The sequence below is a fragment of the Electrona antarctica genome (assembly GCF_951216825.1).
Source record: "Electrona antarctica genome assembly, chromosome: 15".
Lineage (NCBI taxonomy): Eukaryota > Metazoa > Chordata > Actinopteri > Myctophiformes > Myctophidae > Electrona > Electrona antarctica.
The window spans coordinates 44,593,454-44,613,277 of NC_136796.1; the positions used below are offsets into that span (position 1 = coordinate 44,593,454).

General features: G+C 43.1%; 1 protein-coding gene across 1 annotated transcript in view; it reads left to right on the forward strand.

The window, feature by feature from the left end:
- ptpn2b (protein tyrosine phosphatase non-receptor type 2b) overlaps positions 1-18,957 on the forward strand; it is a 31,474-nt gene extending 12,517 nt beyond the window's left edge. Inside the window, exons 6-10 of the mRNA XM_079523400.1 lie at positions 965-1,174; positions 3,208-3,369; positions 5,092-5,522; positions 7,288-7,374; positions 16,257-18,957. Of these exons, the coding sequence (XP_079379526.1) occupies positions 965-1,174; positions 3,208-3,369; positions 5,092-5,522; positions 7,288-7,374; positions 16,257-16,278 (912 nt within the window). The 3' untranslated portion in view covers positions 16,279-18,957. The remainder of the gene's footprint in view (positions 1-964; positions 1,175-3,207; positions 3,370-5,091; positions 5,523-7,287; positions 7,375-16,256) is intronic.
- The last annotated feature ends 867 nt before the right edge of the window (positions 18,958-19,824 follow it).

The window sequence follows — 19,824 nt, forward strand, 5'->3', positions numbered from 1 at the left end:
TTCAACGCTGTGATGAATTTGGGGTGACTTTACATTAAACGTCATTGACATCATTAATGAAATGGAGATGTTCAATTCTTCTTGCACTGCAATTTCAACCTGGCATCCCTATTTTGGGCATGTCATTATAGCCCAAGGTTTTGGAAACATTTCCCAAAATTGTGAAAATAGTGAGTTCTTTGAATTGTTAGCTTGTAGATCGGCTGTTTTAGATATTTATGACATACAGTAGGGCTTTCTGTAAGTGGTTAACATATAGGACTTGCAGAGAGTGTTAGAGAGGCAGTGGCTGACAATCCTGTAAGAGGGCACTTTTGGACAAAAATACAGAATAAAAGCTGATCTACAAGCTCACAACGCGTCGCGCTGGGACGCGTTGCGAGCTTGTAGATCAGCTTTTATTTTCGGGTCGCAACCCAGCCCTCTTTAGCTAGTGGAGATGCAGGTGTACGACATCGACATGGATTTCGAAACAAATTTGTTCAATGCAAAATGCTGTGTTCAAGTTCAGGAGACTTCGGGGGGAAAAAAAGCAATTCTCCTGAATGCTGCCCTCCGGTATGGTATGGAAGGGAGAGGAGGCCATTTGCATTTCTTTCACTGTGTTGCTGTGAAAGAATACAGTGCTGCATTCGTGGTCTGGAAAGGGCAGTTGTTTTACAGACGGGTAAAAGGGCAGGGGGCTCAAGAATACAGTGCTGCATTCGTGGTCTGGAAAGGGCAGTTGTTTTACAGACGGGTAAAAGGGCAGGGGGCTCAAGAATACAGTGCTGCATTCGTGGTCTGGAAAGGGCAGTTGTTTTACAGACGGGTAAAAGGGCAGGGGGCTCAAGAATACAGTGCTGCATTCGTGGTCTGGAAAGGGCAGTTGTTTTACAGACGGGTAAAAGGGCAGGGGCTCAAGCCGCCTTTGATGTCTGTGTGCACGTCCCTAAACATGGTGTTCCTCTTGAATCCTTTTCAGACGGGGGAGAAGAGAAAAATCCACCACTTTCATTACACCACGTGGCCTGACTTTGGTGTCCCAGAATCCCCGGCGTCCTTCCTCAACTTCCTGTTCAAGGTTCGGGAGTCTGGCTCCCTGGACTCGGACCACGGGCCGGCGGTGGTGCACTGCAGCGCGGGGATCGGACGCTCGGGGACCTTCTCGCTAGTGGACACTTGTCTGGTCTTGGTAAGCCTCTCTGCGGTTCTTCTCCTGGGGCCCGTTTCACGAAACTTGGATTAGAGATTAAACCGGGAATTTAACAGATATCCTGGTTTAATATATTCTGGATCAGTGATTTATGGGTTTCATGAAAACTGGTTAATCTTGCCAGATTAATTTTGCCAGTTAACCTGGATCTATTGAGGCTTGATTCGGTTTCATGAAAGCAATGCCACACTAGTTACCATGGAAACTAATGCTGTGGATTTAGCCTGCTCCGGACCAGGCTAACAGCCAGGTTTAACCTAATCCTGATGTCTTTACTGTTCATTAAGCAGTCAATCTGATCACAAACCAATGATTATTTCCACACTTATTCAATTATTATGGGTTTATGTTGCCTTGTTTTTATCAGTCTGCATTAAAGGTATATTCAGTGATTTCACTTTATTCAAATATCACTTCTTTTTTCTTTTTTTTTGGATAATCCTCCCTACCATAGAGTGGGCTGACCATATAAGGAGTTCCTCCCTGTCCCCAGTGAGCCCCTGGGGTCAAAAAACCCTAGTTTCAGTTTTGGTGGCGGGTGGCAAAGCCTTCACCGAATCAGGATGAGAGGGGCCTTCCTCCAATCATGATCGAGTGGGGGCACATGCTGTTGGCCTGTTGCACTTCCCCCCACTGTAGAGCGTGTGCATGTGCACATTTTGTTACCGGGGTGGACTGGGTGGTTTTCCAAATCACCCAAATCACTGAATGCTCCTTTAAAGGACTAATTTAAGCCCTATATACAAAATCAAAGAACCAAAATATATAGGCTGCACAACCTCATCATGACAGCTTGTGAGCTTGTAGATCAGCTACTTTTGGTGAATTTTCCCCCAGAATAGGTTTGCTGTGGTGCAAGTGGTAAAGAAGAATTATTATTAAAAAAAAATTACATTACTAAATATTACCATTACTCATTGTTTCACAACATATTACCATTGTAACATTTCACCCACTATTGAACCCATGACCCACGGTTCACCAGTCTGGTACTTCCCCAAAGGTATAGGGAAGGGAGTTATGGCCAAATATCACATTGCTACAATATCATTATGCTCACTTGGCTTTAGTGGAACGGAATAAACCAGGCAGTACGGACCAGGATTTTACAAGCCTGGTTTTGGTTTAAATCCTGGATTAGTTAATCCAAGTTTCGTGAAACAGGCCCCTGGTTCTCAACCTTTTTTTGCACTCTCTGGAACCACTAGCATATTTTGAACAATTCTCAAGGACCTCCCCACAGCGTGCACATGCGTGCGTGTTTGTGTGTTGTGTGTGTATATTAAAATTGTGTGTATATTATAAACTCGGAAACAGACAGAGACATTTCTCCCCTAAACAAACCCGGAATGATAAGAAACACACCGGCCCAGCATCTTCAATTAAACAGCAGTTCAATAAAATAATAACAGTGACCTCTACCATTTGTTCATGCCCTTGATACTACATTATATGTTTAATTCATACTTGAATTAAACTTAATTGGCCAAAATGGACCACAAGCTCCCACTATATATTGTGTTGTGACCTTATTATAGATCCTAAACGTTTGGCAGTATAACCCATTCTGGGCGGGAACCCCTCTTGGTGTTTCAAGCATTCTGTTCTGCTTTAGCTATTGAAAAATAGCAGATCCACAAGCTCATAGCGTGCCACCGAGTGGCGCGCTATGAGCTTGTAGGTCTGCTATTTTTGAAAAGTCGTGAAAATGTGGCGCAAATCTTTGAATATATATTTCAGAGCGAACATTTTTAACTAAAATATTGGCTTCTGGGGGGTCCCTGAAACTACATATTTTGAGATGGGGGTCCGTGGCCCAATAGAGATAATTCTGGGGGTCCTTGACATGAAAAAGGTTGAGCACCACTGACATAGAAACATGGTTTAAAAAAAAAAAAAAAAGATTTAGAAGCCTTCTTTTTTTAATCGACCGCAGTCCAGAATGGGATAAATCAGGCTTTCAGTCTCACTCTGAACTGAGCGTCTCTCTCTCTCTCTGGCCCCGGACACAGATGGACAAGAGGAAAGAACCGTCATCGGTGGACATCAAAAGCATCCTGCTGGACATGAGGAAGTGCCGCATGGGCCTCATACAGACCCCGGACCAGCTGCGCTTCTCCTACATGGCTGTTCTGGAAGGAGCCAAATCTATTAAGGGGGACTCCTCCGTACAGGTACTGACACACATACAGTGTTGGTTTTTGTCGACTGACGAGAAATGTTCGTCGACTACCTTTTTTCACTGACGAAAACTAAATGGAAACTAAATGAAAACTAAGCTGACTAATGATGACTAAAACTAAATATACTGACAATTTTGTCAACAAATACAAACTAGACTAAAATGTTAGGAAGGGACTAGTGGACAAGACATCCAGTATAAGTCAATTTACACTTCAAAATTTGCTGCCAAAAACAACACTGCACACATACAAGACGTTTAACTTTAGTTCCTCTTTGATTTCCCTTTTATTCTTTGTCTGCGAGTTTCTCTCTTTTGTATACTCACGTGTACACACACACACACACACACCTTGTAGTGGAGTGAATCAGTTCCTCTGGCTTGGTTCCCAGAACACCATCTAGCCTCCGTTTTTTCATCTCTCCTACACACGGAGGTTTCTTTTTAACAGACAGATGAAGTGGGTCCAGGAAACTGCTCCCCACAGAGATTGATGCTGTAGGGCTGGATTAGATTCCGGACATTAATTTAAGTGGGGAAAGTGGGAATCTTCATATAAGGAGTGGGAGAGACCGTAGTCTTGAACACTGGGGGCAAATTGAATAGATTTATGTTGGATTTAACCCATTTTGGGGCGGGAACCCCTTTTGGTGTTTTAAACATTATGTTATAATTTAGCTATTGAAAAATAGCAGATCTACAAGCTCATAGCGCGCCACCGAGTGGCGCGCTACGAGCTTGTAGGTCTGCTATTTTTGAAAAATCGTGAAAATATTTATTTCAGAAAACTGGAGGATTTAGAAGAATTTGTTTTTAATTTTGAGGTCGGGCCTAAATAGGTTAAGAATCAAGTTGAAGGTCCAGTCAGTGGTCTTGGTCTAGCTTTTTTATGTTGTTGGATATTGCAATATTTGTTCCACACACGTTATATTTTTTTGCTGTATACTGTAAAATAGTTTAAGCACATTAACCCTGGCTGTATTTTGTGCAAATACATAAAAATGTAGTCAAATTATATCGCGTTGCATCGTAACGCATTGTGAGCTTTTAGATCAAATTCTATTTAAATATTGCATGAATAATTTGTGTATTTGGCTATATACACAAATTATTGTTATATTATCATGTTATAGATTATTGGATATTATTGAATGACTTCAGTCCTCTTCTTGGGGCGACTGTGGCTCAGGAGGTAGAGCAGGTCGTCCAATGATCCATGGGTCGGCGGTTCGAATCCCGGCTCCTCCTCCTGTCTACATGTCGAAGTGTCCTTGTGGGCAAGACACTGAACCCCAAATTGCTCCCGATGTGCTGGTTGGTGCCTTGCATGGCTTCCGCCGCCATCGGTATATAAATGTGTGTGTGTGTGACTGGGTGAATGTAATGCACTATGCAAAGCGCCTTGGATAAAAGGCGCTCTATAAATGCACCATTTACCATTTTTTGGTCTCTGTAAATATACTACATGGGTGGCACTGTCTTTAGGGTGGTTCCGGTGTAAAGTACCTGCCCACCACCATGAACACTAGGGTTTGATTCCTCCAGGGTGCATCTGTCTTGGGCCTGGCCGGCGTTCCAACAAACACACTGAGGCTGTGTTCTCGGATGGGAAGCTGAACGGTCTGGGAGGGTGTAAAGCGCCTTGGGCTTGGATAAAAGGCGCTATATAAAATGCACCATTTACCATTTCTTCTCATTTCTTTCTTTCTTCTAGAAGCGGTGGCGGGAGCTCTCCAAGGAGGACCAGGACCCGGTGGTGTCCGACTCTCCTCCGCCGGCCCAGCCCGAGTCCAAGTGTCCCCCGGAGAGGTGCAACGGCACCATCCACCACGACACCATCCACCACGACACCACCCAGCACGGCACCATCCACCACGACACCGCCCACCACGGCACCACCCAGCACGACACCGCCCACCACGGCACCACCCAGCACGGCACCGCCCAGCACGACACCGCCCACCACGGCACCGCCCAGCATGACACCGCCCACCACGGCACCACCCACCACGGCACCACCCAGCTCCCAGACGGAGCCCTGCAGCCGGAGGTGGGCGGAGGAGGAGACCGAACCTCGCAGGACGACAGAACCGCCACTCCGCCGCCCCCCTGCAAAGAGCCGGAGGTGGACGCAAGCACAACGCAGTTAGTATATACTATTACACTCTGCATGGCACTCCCAACGAAGCAGTGTTTGTTTTTGGCAGCAAATTTCTATGTTTAGTCGTAGTCTCTTGAATAGTTTTCACTTGGTTTTAGTCACATTTTAGTCACCCGGAATGTTTTAGTGTTAAGTCTAGTTTCAGTCGACTAAATATCATAGGATTTTAGTCGACTAAATCTACAGTTGATTTGGTCGACTGAGGTGTATTTTGGCGGGCCTTGATGCCGTCGAAATGATAGATTATACACTTGGTGAAAATAGCCGATCTACAAGCTCACAACGCGTCACACTGCGACGCGTTGTGAGCTTGTAGATCAGCTATTTTCAGCATGCAAACAAGTGTGAGCACCAGCTCAGTGGCCTTGTGGTTAGAGTGTCCGCCCTGAGACTGGGAGGTTGGGGTTCGATCCCCGGCCGGGTCATACCAAAGACTCTAAAAATGGGACCCAGTGCCTCCCTGCTTGACACTCAGCATCAAGGGTTGGATTGGGGGTAAGTCCCTGCGACATACTAGCGTCATGTCCAGGGGGTGTACTTGTGCATCAAGCTGCCTCACGCTACAGAAACAGGAGATAGGCTCCTGCCCTATGGGCCTCATGGCTCGGCAAGGCTACTTACTAAACAAGTGTGAAATGACTTATACTTGTCAATACATTTAGTCATCATAGCTTAGTTTTGATTTAGTTTTCGTCAGTGAAAAAAGGTAGTCGAGCATTTTTCGTCTTAGTTTTAGTCGACGAAATCAACACTGCTCCCAACGCGCCACAATCAAGACTTCTTGACTCCAAAGTTCCAATTTTGTTTGCTCGTTTTTATCAGCTTACAGAGCTGATCAGTAACGAGTACTAGTTTGTCCAGCTTGAAAACACTATCGGAAGGATTTCGTGATCATACTGTATATATTTGGTAATGTTTAGTAAGAGTCATGAGTTGACTGTACTTTTCAAGGGGTTTCGCTTGATGCAAGCTGATATATATATGTAATTTCTTGTTTTGACTGTCAATTTCACTTTTTTGTTTATCTTGTATCCTGCGTGAGTTCTCTCCCTTGATTGAATAAAACATGGTATCCTGACATGAAATTAATTCGCTAAATAGTTTGAGAGACGAGGCGACCCCTGTTACTAAACACTCTAAAGGGCCTTGCAAACGTGAAGCGAGGAACGCAGGCGTTGTTGCCTGGATCAACGACATGGTCTCCTCCAGGTCTGTTGAAGAGGGGCGCAACAACGCAAGCGTAAAAAAAAAAAGCTAAACAGAATCCAGGTCTGGTGAGTCGCGGGCGTGTGCACGTAACGAGCACGCGTGCAACAAATTCACGGGACCACGCTCACGTAAATACGCTTGCGAGCAACGCAGCAAAAACGCAGGTCTCATTGAAAATGAACCATAGGCGAGTTTTATCGCTCCCCGTTTGCAAGGCCCTTAACAGTGATTGCTATCAGATTATAATCTAGATAGAATACACTTATTTTAACAAATTATAATTATACTGTATATATATATAATACGCCTACAAATTTTGTCCAGACATCATGCAAATCGGTACACATTACCGGTGTCTCTGTAGTCAAGTGATCAAGACGCATCTGTCTGAACGTTGTTGGCCCACAATAACCTACCTGACCTGGTGGAGACATCTTTCTACTTTATTTATTTTTTTGTTTCATTTGAAAATGACAGTAAATCTACTTTTATAGTTTGAACAGCACACGGTCTGCTTTGTTTTGTTGTTTTTTTACACAGAAAGAGACGCAGAGAAGACAACTTCTCCAAGACGACACCCCAGCAAAACAGACCCAGAATCAACGACACGGAGAAGAAGAGGAAGAGGTGATTATCGCTGTCCTAAAAACTCTTATGCTGTATACCAGGGATGCCCACACTTTTTGACTTGATAGCTACTTTCAAAATGACCAGCTCGGCAAGATCTACCCACCAAATCAATTATTATACCATTGCTGAAAATAGTTTAAATATGTACCTTCGGAATAGTAGAGTTCGTGTTACATTCTGTACAGCAGGGGTTCTCAACCCGTGGGTCGCGACCCCTCGTGGGGGTCGCCAAATTATTTTAGGGGGTCCCCAAATTATTTTCCAAAAAAAAGAAAAAGAAAAAATATATTTTTAAATTTTATTTTCACGATTTTTCTAAAATAGCAGACCTACAAGCTCGTAGCGCGCCACTCGGTGGCGCGCTATGAGCTTGTAGATCTGCTATTTTTCAATAGCTAAATTATAACAATGCTTAAAACACCAAAAGGGGTTCCTGCCCAAAATGGGTTAAGGTTATTGTAGCAGTCAATTTATATTGGGGGTCGGGAGGGGGCGGGGCGGGGGTCCCGAGCCATTGCCAAAGCATTTCCGGGGGTCCCCGGCCAAAAACGTTGAGAACCCCTGCTGTACAGTATAAGACAAATGCACTTGGAATGGGGAAATAGAGGGGGAGAAATGTTTTTTTAATCGTTTTTTTCATTCAATATATTTAAATGAAATACTCTTTATGTCATGTGATCTACCTGCACAGCCTTTGTGATCTACTGGTAGATCGTGATCTACCTTTTGGGCACCCCTGCTGTATACTATTACTAAGCATATAGTTCACATTTAGTATGTCATACTTTAATTCAGGGGGGGGAAACCACCTAGTTTTTGATCTACCAAGTGATCAGCTTTCATGGTCAGTTTCAGCTATTGATTGATCCAATCTGCTACATTTAACGTTTAATCTCCGTTGTTTTTGTGTAATTCATTAGTGTAAGCAAAGCAAAGGAAAGTTCTTTGTTTACCCAGGGTGAATGGACTAAGCTCGAGATGCTTGTTTACAGCCAGACCCTGCTCATAGAACATTTCATGGTAGGGGTTCAATGCCTTGCTCAAGGGCACTTCAGCGGTGGTAATTTTAACGTGCTGGTCCGGGGATTCGAACTGGCGACCTTCCGATAACAAGACTGCTCCGCAAACCGTTCGGCCACCGCTGCCCCAAGTCTGTACCAAGTCTACCAACCAGATATACTGGTGTTGGTGCAACAACGCTTCCTTGGAAGTCATTCCATCCCAAGGGGGCAGGCAGACTTTCCAACGTTGAAGCTCTGGGTCCTAGTGGTAGGACGAGGGACTACAGGCGGACCCGTGGATTCATGACCGGGAAACCCCGTGCAGCTGGGCTTTAACGTTGAGCGCTCGGTTGCCCTACGTCACTCAGGACCTCAAAGTTGAGGTCCTGGGAGGGACTTCCGGCAGTCTTCCGGGTGCTTCAAAACGCCACTGAGCAACTTCCACTGACATGAATAGCTGGGGGGGCGGAGCTTCGCGCTAGTTCAGTCTCTATTATATATATACTCTATGTTCCATCCATGAAAATCCGCATAAACTGCAGCCATATCCTGCCCTTTTTTAAGTTGCTCTCTGGCATGATTTCAACCCATGACCTCTTAATATTTAGTGCAGGAGGGGGAGGGGGGGATAGAAATGACCATCTTCACCTCACATGACGCCACTATCGGTAAGAGAACAAAGCGGTGTTGACTGTTGACTTATAGAGGGGAAATCATACTCTCCATGAGCTCCCAGAGCATGACTCAGCCACCTCATGACACAAGTTAACCCATTTAGGCCCGACTGGTTCTCCATATTTCATGTCGAGGACCCAAAAGAATTATATGTAATAGGCCACCGACCCCCATCTGAAAATATGTTGTTCCAGGGAGCCCCCCCCCCCCCAGAAGCAAAGATATGAGTTAAAAAAACATTCGCTCTGAAAGAATCTATAATTCAAAGATTTGTGCCGAATTTTCACGAATTTTCAAAAATAGCAGACCTACAAGCAACCTACAAGCAACCTACTAAAAATCGCAGATCTACAAGCTCGTAGCGCGGCACTCGGTGCCGCGCTACGAGCTTGTAGATCTGCGATTTTTCAATCGCTAAAGCATAACATAATACTTAAAACACCAAAAGGGATTTCCGTCCAGAATGGGTTAAAGGCCTTTCTCTATATTTACATTCCTCCCCCCTCTCTCCCTGACAGCTCTGTCCCAACAGCTTCGGTCAGTCATATGACTCACTTAGTCAGGTCTACTCGGTGAGGTTCTTCTTAACCACATGAAAACATTATGGGCTGAACATTCAGTGAAAATGGCTATTCTACACTGCTCGCAGATTGAATGTTTCAGCGATCAGATTTAGTGGAAAAAAGGAGGGGACCAAGGATAGACCCCTGGTGGACCCTGGTCAAAGAATTATACATGATTTAAGGGGTTAAATACGGACGGGCCAGTTTAAAGTATAAAGTGACAGATCAATCACGTTGATTGATAGTGCACGTACTGTAATAACGGGGCAGGTCATTTCAGAGAAGTCTGTAACTTCTTACCCCAGTAACTACTTTTATTGGGATTCCCATCAGTTGCTACCAAGGTGGCAGCCTATTATTCCTCCTGGGAGCACATGAACAAAGCCAAAGGTGCACCTGAATGAAAACCCAGACTTTTAAAAAGAAAACCAGACGGTGGCCATGTGGTTAGAGTGGTCCGCCCTGAAACTGGGAGGTCGGGGGTTCGATCCCCGGGCCGGGTCATACCAAAGACTGTAAAAATGGGACCCAATGCCTCCCTGCTTGGCACTCTGCATCAAAGGGTTGGATTGGGGGGGTCAAATCAACTAATCAATCCCAGCAGCGCGGCACGGCTGCAGCTCACCGCTCCTTGGCTGCGGCTCACCGCTCCAAGAGATGAGTCAAATGCGGAGAACAAATTTCACCGCGCTAACGTGTGTGTGACAAATCGTACGACTTTGACCATATCGGCAACTAAGGTTTTAATCTGTTACTGTGGTTCTTCTCGGACAGTTTGGGCTGCATTTGCTGCACATGACCAGAGCTGGCCTGTCCCGGGGGGGGCGCAGCAGCGTAACGCTGCTCCCCTCTCTGTGACAGCAACACCCATGAAGAAGACTTTTAAAAAGAAAACCCAAGACTTGTACGTCAAGGAGTGTGTATGTGTTTGTGTGTGTGTGTGCGTCAGTGTTGTTTTTGGCAGAATTTTTTCATTAGTCTCTTGAATAGTTTTCATTTAGTTTTTAGTCAAATTTTAGTCACCTGGAATGTTTTTCCATTTTGGCGGGCCTTGATGCCGTCGTAATGGCTGTTTTTTCACTTGCTGAAAATAGACTATCTACAAGCTCACAACGCGTCGCATCGTGACGCGTTGTGAGCTTGTAGATCGTCTATTTTCAGCATGCAACTAATTGTAAAATGACTTATACTGGATCTCTTGTCCACTAGTCCCTTCCTAACATTTTAGTCTAGTTTTATTTGTTGACGAAATTGTCAATATATTTAGTCTTAGTTTTAGTCCCCATTTAGTTTTCCTCAGTGAAAAAAGGTAGTCGACGAACATTTTTCGTCTTAGTTTTAGTCGACAAAAACAACACTGGTGTGTGTCCCGTGCTTCTGCGGTGCTTTTTGATTTCTGTCGGGATTTTGTTGTCACGGGGGTTGTGTTCATTCTTTGTCTTGCTTGACTCTCCGGTGGTCTGTAGTTGTTGTTCACGTCAGGCTGCACTGTGGCATGGTGTGTGTGTGAGTGTGGGGGGGTGTGTGGGTGTGTGTGTGTGTGTGTGTGTGTGTTTGTTTGCAGTAATGGTTGTTTGTATTTTCTGGCCTCAGGTTAAGGTGCAGTCTCTCTAAAGTGGGACCATTTTGTGATAGCAGTATACAAAGTTGAAAACTGCAACTTGGGAAATTTAATTTGGGAGCACTGATGCATTCGGTGGCACATTTTCTGTTTTTATGTCTTCTAACGGTAACCAATCAAATGCCAGATACTGGATAGTACTTCAAAAGACTAATTACTACGGTAACTTCCAAAATACATTATAATAAAGCATAACTTCATAAATGACCACAGTGTTGATCTTAGAGGTAATCTAAATATTTATTTTTTGTAAAGAGTGGAAGTTAAGATACTTCAGTTTAGAATGTGGCGCTACATTACGTTAATATGACCCGGAAACTACACCAACCTATCACAATGCAGGTACTTTAATGTTACAGCAGTGGTTCCCAACCCTTTTTCATGTCAAGGACCCCCACATTGACACTAATTAGCCTGCGGACCCCCCGTTTGAAAATATATCCCAGGGACCCCCATAAGAGAAGATTTATACAGCTCTAGCAGTGATAATCAACGCGTTTAATTTCAAGGACCCCCAGTTTGACATGCATTAGTCTACGGACCCCCCATTTAATGGCATTTCTATCTCTGGGACCCCCAGTTCCATCCATCCATCCATCTTCAACCGCTTATCCGTAGTCGGGTCGCGGGGGCAACCGCTCCACCAGAGTGCTCTCCAGAGCAACATTAGTGACTTCCTCCTGGGGGGATCCCGAGACGCTCTAAGGCAGGGGTGCCCATTACGTCGATCGCGGTCGACCAGTCGATCGCAAGCGCTGCGCAGGTAGACCGCTTGGCCTTGCCATGAAAAAAGAAAAAAAGAAAAACAATCCTCGCCTCGGGCAGGCGGCGGCGCGCCGGTGGCTTTGAAGGAGAACGTCGGGTCTGTTCTGTAGTTAAACAAACTCCTCCGCGGGGACCCCCATTATCCGCGGACCCCCACACAGACTACCGCGGAGGCGCGGACCCCCGCGGAGGTCGGCACGGACCCCCGCGGAGGTCGACGCGGACCCCCACGCAGACTATCGCGGACCTCCGCGGGGGTCCGCGCCGACCTCCGTGGGGGTCCGCGATAGTCTGCGTGGGGGTCCGCGCCTCCACGGTAGTCTCCGTGTGGTCTGTGCGGTAGCATCATGATGCCATCATCCATGCATCACAACCAAAACAAACTAGCTTTGACGGTTGCCACATTTCGTGACTGAGAGAGAAACAAGCAACCAGGTCTATGAAAATGTTAAAAGGCCAGATCAAGTCAGAAAATCCGAAAAAGTCAGAAATTAAGTCTCTTCTTTGCAATGCGGGGAAACTGAAAAGATAAATAAATAGAATTGATTTTGAAACCTAGATTTTGAAAGTCCTAATGCCTTAATGTTATTTATTTATTCGCCATATAGGTACATATTTTGAGTATTTTAAGCAAAGGGATAATTATCTTTTGGTTGGTAGATCACCTTGAGCTGGCAATTTTAAAAGTAGACCTCAAGTCAAAAAAGTGTGGGCACCCCTGCTCTAAGGCCAGTGAGTCGATGTGTTTCCTCCAACTGCGCCTTGGTCTGCCCCGGGGTCTCCTCCTCCCAGTCCCAATATAAACTGGGACCCCCGGTTTATATCGTAAAATCAAAGTTAATTTAACTCTGAGAGTGTACAAATGGAACCAAACGGACCCATTAGGGTCCGTTTGGTTCCATTTGTACACTCTCTGAGTTACAGACCCACAAGGGTCCGTTTGGTTCCAAACTATCCTTTAGCTGGGGGACCCCCTGGAACTTCCTCAAGGACCCCTGGGGGTCCCCGGAACCACTGTGTTACAGTATACGGTACCTTTTATGTCATCCAGCTCAGCTCAAAATCTGAAAGGTTAGCTTAAATTTCACCTACTGCCTCTCTGGGTCGGGGGTTAATCAGTCAAAGAGAATTGTTTTTTTAGAAAGAGGGAAATAGAAAATGTTTAGCTTTCACCACTCTTTAAACCAGACTGCGCAATATCTATCTTCCAGGAATCCTGTTTTCTGTCGACCAAATTAGCCACTACGAAATTCACAACAACCAACACTCTTTCCAAAACATTTGGTAATCCTTAAAAAGCGTGAGCTGTGCTCCTACATTTATTTATTTTTTAAATGGGTATTTTTTTGCGGCTTTTGCCTTTTATTTTATATTTTTTTATAGAGGGACAGACAGTAGGCTGACAGGAAATGGGGGAGAGAGATGGGGGAGTGACATGCAGTAAAGGCGATCGGGAGTCGAACCCGCGGCACACTGCCAGACTCGGGCTACCCGGCCAAGGTGCCTGGACCGCTGAGCCACGGCCCAGGCCTCCTACATTTATTTTATCGGTGCTTTCTGGTGGGGCTTGTTCACTGGGTGCCAGTGATACATCTTTGAAGCCCTGAAATGGTGCTGTAGTTGAACAAGATGTCGTTTTCCGCTTGACAGCAGTTTGTCAAAGACACAGTTAATGGTAATGTTTATGCTTTTTAGGTTGAGTTATATAGTAAATTGTCTAGTTTAGGTGTGAAATAGTTTATAAATTAGGCAAGCTGGTTGCTTAGCTTATAGACCTGTTAAATGTAAATCAAGGCTGTCTCCTCTCGCTAAAACGTCTAACCAGCAGAATGTCTAAATATGAGCCTAGAACATTATGATGGCTTGCTTAAAGCTGCTATAAGCAATATGTCAATTTTAGTTTATTTTTATTTTTTTTGGTATTCAGACAGCCAGCAATGGGTAAAACGCTCACAAAAAGATTGAGTCTCTGTGACACATCTAGAGGCCACAATCTGCATTCAAAGATTTTCCTAGAAGCTTTGTCATTGGTCGATTTGCCTGTCTACTTCGTGATAGGTTAGTCATTTCGACCGGGTTTTTCGACCAATGACAAAGCTTCTAGGAACATCTTTGAATGCAGATTGCGGCCCCTAGATGTGTCACAGAGACAAAAAGAAATGTGGGAGCGTTTTACTCATTGCTGGCTGTCTGAATACCAAAAAGTAAGTAAAAAACAAAGTCATTAAAATTGACATATTATTGCTTATAGCAGCTTTAAAGGTTGTAACATACCAGTAGAGTAAACATTTATTTGGGAGCCTTTATCTTATTCTTTCTATTTAAAAACATATATTCTAAAATTATTTTTTATCTTTTTTATTTTTTAATGAAGTGTGGCTAATTATATTGCTCAACAGGTGAAGTTGGTTTTCATTTCATGTAAACTCCCAGTTTGTTTCAGAATCAATGCATGGCTGTGTTGTGTGTGCTAGTAAGTAGTTTGTGGGGTTTTAAATGGCACAAGGTATAATATATATTTGCCTTTTTTCAAAGCTGAAAAATGGATTTATGAATTGTATGTTGAATGAAGATATAGATGGGGAAACAAACAGGGTGCAATTTGATTGAGAGAGATTCTAGTCAATTTGACATTAATGCCAGTATTGATCACAGTGTCTGAATGAGGTGTGTCATGTTGTCCTCTGGTGCAGTCTTACAGTAAGTCTTGAGAGCGCCATTTTACCGCCAGGACAATTTCCCTCGATATGCAGTTTACTGAAATCGTTGGCATATAATCAGTGTTGTTTTTGTCGACTAAAGCAAAGACGAAAAACGTTCGTCGACTACCTTTTTTTCACTGACGGAAACTAAATGGAAACTAAATGAGAACTAAGTTATGATGACTAAGACTAAATGTGTTGACAATTCGTCAACAGATAAGACTAAGACTAAATATATTGACAATTCGTCAACAGATAAAAACTAGACTAAAATGTTAGGAAGGGACTAGTGGACAAGAGATCCAGTATGTCATTTTTACACTTGGTTGCATGCTGAAAAAAAGTGTAAAATCAGTCATTACAACAGCATCAAGGCCCACCAAAATACATTTTAGTCGACTAAATCAACTAGATTTAGTCGACTAAAATATGACATTTCGTCGACTAAAACTAGACTAACACTAAAACATTCCAGGTGACCGAAATGTGACTAAAACTAAATAAACTATTCAAGAGACTATACGACTAAGACTAAAATGTAAATTTGCTGCCAAAAACAACACTGCATCTAATTATCCTCTGACTTAGAAGTAAGGAGTCTATAGAAAAGCCAGTGCAGCTGGACCTAGCTCTAAGCACCACCGCTTTAAACCATTCTGACCTGAGATCAGATTCTAAAAATGTCTTCTACATCCTGACAGTTTTCTGAAAAAGCTATGTTTCTATGTCAGTCGTTCTTCGGTTTTTCAAAAATAGCAGACATACAAGCTCGTAGCGCGCCACTCGGTGGCGCGCTATGAGCTTGTAGATCTGCTATTTTTCAATAGCTAAAGCATAACATAATACTTAACCTTCATACTAACGCCTCCGTTTTATCGTATTTCACTCCTGCCTTGTAACGAAAAGGACGTTAAACTCTGTCTGCAGGGTCACCTTGTTTCCACATGCTTTTCACTCCCTGATGACATCTTTGGAAAAACCTTCCAGTGTGAAGTGCAATCCAACTTCTGTTACCTGCCAGGGGCATAGGTGGCAAACATTCAAACTCTATGATGTGTTCCAATGCTCAACAACAACAACAATTCAGTTCATATTTTGTTTTTTGCAAAAAATGTCCAGTTGGAGGTTTTCAGCTCTAGACATCAGTTCTTAACTTTAGTGAAGTTACCAAGAGCATCTGAACACAGCATGACATGACGATGATGATTATTAAAATGATTGCTGCTATTTGCCAACAATGTAAAATGAGTGAATGCCGTGCTGTGATGATCAAAGTGATCCAAAGATGTGGATGATTTTACTTTGTGTGTACAGTGTACAGTACACACACAATGGACCAGGCTGTATCAATTTACATCATTCTAAAGTCTAAAACATCAACTTCACTTGGCCATGACCATGACAGTGACCAAACATGTCTAATTTCTGGCACACACAAATTCCTTGGATCACTTTGCCCTGTACTCAAAAATCTCAACAGTTGTCGTCGTCTTATCTGGTTCTGAATTCAACCCATTTGGAACCCTGTTGTTTGTTTTTTGTCTCGTGACAGGGCAAAAACCAGCGACACCTAACCCGTCAAGACTACAGCTCCGGCAGCAAAGCCAACCTCGGCAGGGACCTCCGGCTCTTTGCCAATTTCCTCCTCCTCATCCAATCCAAAGTCACCCCACACCTAGAAACTCCTGTTATGTAGCCTGCTTGTTTTTTGTTTTTTTTGGTAGCCTGGCTCATTGGCAACTATCCCCAATTTCAGTCTTCAGTCAATTTCAGTTTCTGCAGAAGCCTTTCTCCATCACGCCTACTCTGGCCTCACTCAGACCTTTACTGCATTGCTGTATGCTTGTTGGATGAATGTTGTGTAGTGTCATGGCCGCCCCAATGCATTTCCAATGGGAGTCACATGGTTTGACACAACATTTGTGTTGTATGAGGGGGAGGGGCGCAGTCGAAACACAGCCGAAAGCCATACAACAACAGTTTGTAGTCCAAAATGTGTACTACAAACCATGTGACTGCCATTGGAAATGCATTGGGGCGGCCATGACACTACACAACATTCATCCAACAAGCATACAGCAATGCAGTAAAGGTCTGAGTGAGGCCTCTGCTGCATAAAATGCTATGCTGTCATACGACGGTGTCACCGATGAGGCTTGCTGACTGAGAGACGTTGCTCGGTTTTGTCCACAAGTTTTGTCTGTCCAGATGTGGTTAATGTTCTGTGCTCACATCCTGGCGTCGACAAGAACTGCAAGAAACCAAGTATGACCAGAAGCACCCGGGAAGTCGGTTGTGATAATCAAAATAAAATGCTGTTGCTCACAATAGGGCTGGGAAATGTATCGCTGTTATATTGATAGTGTGATATGAGACTAGATATCGGCCATTTTGGAACATGTTCGGGGCAATTTTAACATCTACTCTGGCGTGTGTGCACCCCAGACAGTTTTTTTAAGTTTCTTAATTCAGTATTTTAGATATTTTGATATTCATTGTAATTGGGAAAAACACGCATTAGAAAGACAATATCAGTCACCAGAACCAAGGATGTGTGTTGTCAATTAATCTAACATGATTAAAATAGAGTTTGACGTTATGGTTTTATATACAGTGTGGCTGACAAAATAAATCTCATATCTAAATACTGAATCAAGAAAAAAAAGAGGGTAACAATAGTGTCAGTGGTGCTCACGGATCAAACATGAGAAAAAACAACAGATGATCCTCCTAAAAAGGAGGAATTAGTATGTTTATGTTTTTAGTTTAGTTTATTTCGATCATCTTCAACAGTGTAGCATAAATCATGACATTTGACATTACATCCAACATTTCTTTAAAGGTTGATTGAAAAGGCGTAGGCTGAAGCTCCAAGCTTTTATTTATTAAAAGGAAACTGACGACATGTTTCGATGACCTCGGATGGTCTTCATCAGAGCAAAAATGACCTGATGAAAGACCTTCCGAGGTCGAAACATGTCGGCTGTTCCTCTTTGAACTTAGAAATGGTCTGGGGTGCTCACCAAAAGTCAGAGTAGATGTTAAAATGACCTCAAACATGTTTGAAACTAAGTGTGGTCTTTTCCCGATTTGAATTACTTGAGCTCCATTTTATACTATCAATGTTAAAATAAAATAAAAAGTCAATCGATGTCGTAGATAGAATTGTCGCAATATCAATAGAGGTATTTGTTCTAAAATATTGTGAGATTTGTAGATTGACCAACATTTCCCAGCCCTAGCGCACACAACACTTCACAGACATGATGTGATCTTGTAGATCAGCTTGTTTTCGGCAGCGTACATGAAACTGTTGTATGAAGCAGGCTTCCATTTTCTCCACACTGCGCTCTCCTCTATCCAGACTAAATAATCCCCACATCAAACATCTCTTAAGGACAGGTCACTCCCCCTGCAGGTCTTTCATTTGTTCCTCTTCGCCGTTTACTGCAAACACTTCGACATTCTTCTGAAGGACATTATTTTTTTTTTAAAGACAAAACACACCAGCTCAGTCTCCCTGTTGGCGCTGCTGCTGCTGCTGCTTGAAGTTGTGGCCTCACAGAAAATGCATCATCCTTTTGTGTTTTTATTATTTTATTAGCTTTACTGGTCAATTCCCCCCCCCCCCCCCCCCCCCCCCCCCCATTTAACGTATGTCATTTGTTTTGTTTTTTTGCAGTCTTTGCATTGTATTCAATTAAGGTTAAGGCTCAACAAAGTGAACTGAAAAATAGGGGCTATGCATTGCCAATTTGTAATGTTAATATACAGTACCTGTATTTTTTTCGAGGACCTTTTTTTCAGAGGCAGAAATAAAATGTTCTATTTTTTTATAAGTGATTACTTGAAGTTTTCCAGCGTGCTGGGAGGGCTAAATGAAAAGCACCCCCCCTTCCTCCACCAGAGACATTCAGTGGCATGTGATGTGTTTCCAAGATGTGTACATAGTGTTCTTTATAAAAACGTGTAAAAAGAAATATTTTTGCTTGTAAAAAAAAAAAAAAAAAAGACAGAAAACGATGTATTTGTTTTGAACACAAGAAAGCATATTTTATTCTCCTTTTTCTAAAAGTCTTAAAGCTTAATTTATACATAGTCGTACGGCCATGTTGATTCATGATTTCGGAAAATCTGTTATTTTCCGGCAAGCATGGCTGTATGACGACGCATACAATTTGGCGTTTGTTTCCCTGTCTCCTAGAGAGGGTAAATCTACCAATAAAACTGGTATTATCTAGTTTGCATAACAATAGTGTCTCGTAGATGTTTGTTCCTTTTAGCTAACTTAACCCATTTTGGACTGAGGTCGATTTTTTTTTTAAAAGGCTTCTAAATCCTAACATTTTTCTGAAAAACCTATGTTTCTATGTCAGTGGTGCTCAACCTTTTTCATGTCAAGGACCCCCAGAATTATCTCTATTGGGCCACGGACCCCCATCTCAAAATATGGAGTTCCAGGGACCCCCCAGAAGCAAATATTTTAGTTAAAAATGTTCGCTCTGAATTCTGAAATATATATTCAATGATGTGCGCCACATTTTAACGATTTAAAAAAAAATAGCAGACCTACAAGCTCATAGCGCGCCACGAGCTTGTATAGCTAAAGCATAACATGATGCTAACACCAAAAGGGGTTCCCGCCTAAAATGGGTAACCAAACCATTCGCTTAAATTTCCAACGGCAGCAACTTGTGGCCACACTACAGACTACGTTATGTGGATTTTCTCATTTTCCTTCCTGTCATACAATGAAAAATGGCAGAGCGATAAAACTAGTTGAATACATTAAATAAGATATATTTTTGCACTACACCCATGGGCCATGAGTAATAAAATATCCCACAATTGGTGGATTTTTGTTAAGTATTAGTTAATCTTAATCACCCACTGCATACAGCTATAGTTAAAGGGGAAAACCACCCATTTTCAACATTTTACTGTCATTAATATACCTTGTAGCTGTAATTATGAAAAGAATCATTAACATGGTGAAACACATCTTGATGTCATCAAGATGTGTTTCACCATGTTAATGATTTTTTTCAGACCTCTAGTTCTAGGAAACACAGAATGGGGGAACTTTTGTATTATTTCCACACAACAGCTCTAAGGTATAT